The 3,139-nt window shown below is 32.4% G+C and overlaps 1 protein-coding gene across 1 annotated transcript; it reads right to left on the bottom strand.

Moving 5' to 3' along the window:
- Positions 1–257: 257 nt before the first annotated feature.
- Positions 258–3,139, bottom strand: LOC129572371 (uncharacterized; the record flags this gene model as incomplete). The annotated part of the gene is given in 1 exon segment (XM_055452317.1): positions 258–3,139. A coding segment is annotated over 1 exon segment (1,002 nt). The 3' UTR covers positions 258–2,133.

Here is a 3,139-nt window from a genome sequence, read left to right on the forward strand (position 1 = left end):
GCATGGTTGACGCAAGAGTTGCTGACGAACCCGCCTTTTCCTACTACACATGGGAATAAAGTGGCTCCTTAAACACACAATGGCTTTGTTCCACCGAGTGCACAAATTTGTTCTACTCATTGAACATGTCAGTAGATACTTAACCTCACTTCGTCAATCAAAAACAAGAAAAATGTTAGTGTAGTGAATTCAACTGCGACATCGGCCCATTGGGCAATAAATCAATTCAATAAGAACAAACGACGGACAGCAACATATTTTTAGTTGTAATTCAATATTCTTTATTGTGACTTCTCTGATTTACTGTTGACATAGAAGTGATTAAGCGAATGAAAGACTTGAAGCATGAAAGGTAGAACACGAGTGAAAGTAAGAATGTCTTGAGTGTGTTAGTTTAAAAGTATGAATGAGCTAAAATGAGTGGTATGGTAATGAGTAATTATTGTATGAGTTATGAATATGAGCAGTTATCACCTCATTATCCCCCCCATTGGAACAAATTTGTCCCCAAATTTACTTTAGCAAGAGAGAAAGAAGAGGGTATGAAAAATTAGAAAAGATAGATAGAAGATTACAGATGATATAGCTGAGTTTACAATTGTTTGGTTTTACAATTTTCTGCTTAACCATAAGTTAACATTTCATAAATTTCATTTCATAATCTCAATTTCATGTTCAAATACAAATAATGATTTTTCTATTTTGATATTCAGATAGGAAAATGTGAATTGAATTTTTTATTCAAATATAATATTTTTAGATGAATTCGCTATGGCTTATTTTGTCCCTCTTAGTATTTGAGTATAAAGGTTTTTTTAGTTTTTTGTTAGAAAATTCTCAAGCATTTTTCTTCAAAACTTAATTACTAAATATAATTCTGGCTGCGCTACTTTTGGCGTCTTAAGCCGTATTCAAGACTGCGCGACGATTGGCGGCTTAGGTCAAAATGGGAGTCTGTGTGCTCCGAAGGCTGCGCTACTATTGGCGTCAGGCTTCAACAATATCAAATGGTTGTGGTACTTTCTTCACGATAATACAAAAAAAAAACGTTAATATCAACCCGTTGGGATTAGCGTGTTATGCCATGAACAATATTATATGTACGCGAGAATGACGTCGCTTTTCAATGCAGATTCGATTTACTGATTTTCTCCATAAAATGCTATAATTACAGCTGATTTAAATTCTACTCCATTTCAGTTAATAAAAAAAAGTACAAATTACATCATTCGCTCAATCAAAAATTGAAAACATTCGATTCATTTACTTAAAGGTTCAGTTATTATTTGCTTCAGAAATTCGCAATTCAAACAAAAATAATGATTACGATTGCTTTTTTTTTCCATTGAATTGTATGACAAAGGAAACGTTCTCTATCTTTTTTTTTTCTTCGATTCAAAAACAACAACAGTATTTTTCTTATGCGCTGATTTGCAAAATACTTTTCGATTTAAACCAAAGCAAAAACATTTTTTTTTCTTCAGAATTGTTAATGTGAAATACGAATTGGAATTTGGAATTGGACTATTGATCTCTATATGCGGTTCAAAAAATGTGACCAAATACGTGTGTTAGCGAATTTCGGAGGAAAGAAATTTTAATATACAAATCTGATGTATGTGTACCTCCTTGCACGTGCAACCAAAGTTCATTCAAAATTGACAACTATTATTTTATTTGCGTGTGCAATTTTTTATACGAGATTACTTGCGATTTTCATGCGCATGCAGTAGTTTTTATTGAATTTCAATTTGTTTTTTTTGTGATTTTACTTATTATGAGGAAAATAGTAGCTCAATTTTGTGCCCCCATTGAATATTTTTTGTGCTTTTAACCAAAATTTTACATGCATAGGCATCGAATGTTGGCTTTTCAATATTTCAGTTGTTCAGATTTAAAAATGTATGCACGTTTTGATGAAAGTTATTTTGAAAAGTGTAAGAGAAAAATAGAGATTCTTTACAAGTTGCAATCAATGTTGTATCAAAATTGGGTCTCATTGTTTTATGTAGGTAACAAATTAACGTTTCTGGAAAAATTCTTTCTGTTCATACATTTCAAAAGGGTTTCTTTTTGTGGTTTGAATAGCAAATCAATATCCGTTGTACAATTTACGATCTTTTCTTCAAATTTTTACAAGAGTTTTTTTTCCATTGATAAAACAAACTTTTTTCTATATTTCCAATTATACTTCATAGAAGATGAAGCAACTATGTTTTTCACAAATTGATTGATTTCACATATTTTTGAAGTCCATTTCTTCTCGTTTACAATTTTATTTTCATTCAACGCAGTAATTTTGGAAATTGATCTTTTTTTATACGCTTTTTCATAATACGCTTGTTTTACTCTTTTCACTCTGAAGATTGGAAAGAATTTACGTGGTTTTATATATTTTCCAAGCGACTTATTGATCAAAGAAAAATGTGAATAACTTATTTTCGATGCTTCAAAAACAGCTTTGCTAATGATTTCTTTAATTTCACGGAAATTTTTGCACAGATTTTCGTCACTATCTATTTGAAGAATTTTTTCCCGGATCAAGCTGCGTGTAGACTTTTCCAAGTTTCGGAGTTTCTCGACATTCCGGTCAAGAACGTAGTCGAACCGCTGATGGCCATTTCGGAGCCTTTCCCATAGTTGATCATTTTTTTGATTGAAGTTGTTGTAGATCGTTGTTGCCTTCTTCTTGTAATTCAGGAATACGGCTATTTGTAGCGAAATGAATCTACGTTTCCATATTTCATCACATAGTCGGTCCCAAAGTTCCATTGTCAGCAGTCTGGCTTTTTCAAGTTCTTCCGGTGTGATAGCGCAGTTTTCGAGTTCAAAGGTTCTGTATCCTTTCAGTCGGTCGCAGATTTCAATGATTTTCGTAGAATAACGTTTCACAGACGTTTTGACTTTTTTGAGTTTTTCCAGAGAAATTTCTTCGAAATTCCATAATAACATCTGACTGGTGCAATACTGAATTCGATGAATTTGTTCGAGTCCATCTTTAGCAAATTGGTCGTTTTCGCTGATTCGTCTTTTTTCTTCTGGTGTTATTATATTTGAGGCTTGTGACGATATTGATGGATAAATCTCTCCTTGTAAAGCGATTTTGAGCGTTTCATTTTCGATGTTTTTTTCCATTTTT

The sequence above is a fragment of the Sitodiplosis mosellana genome, unplaced genomic scaffold (assembly GCF_009176505.1).
Source record: "Sitodiplosis mosellana isolate CC-2019 unplaced genomic scaffold, AAFC_SMos_1.0 Smas_scaffold_4844, whole genome shotgun sequence".
NCBI lineage: Eukaryota > Metazoa > Arthropoda > Insecta > Diptera > Cecidomyiidae > Sitodiplosis > Sitodiplosis mosellana.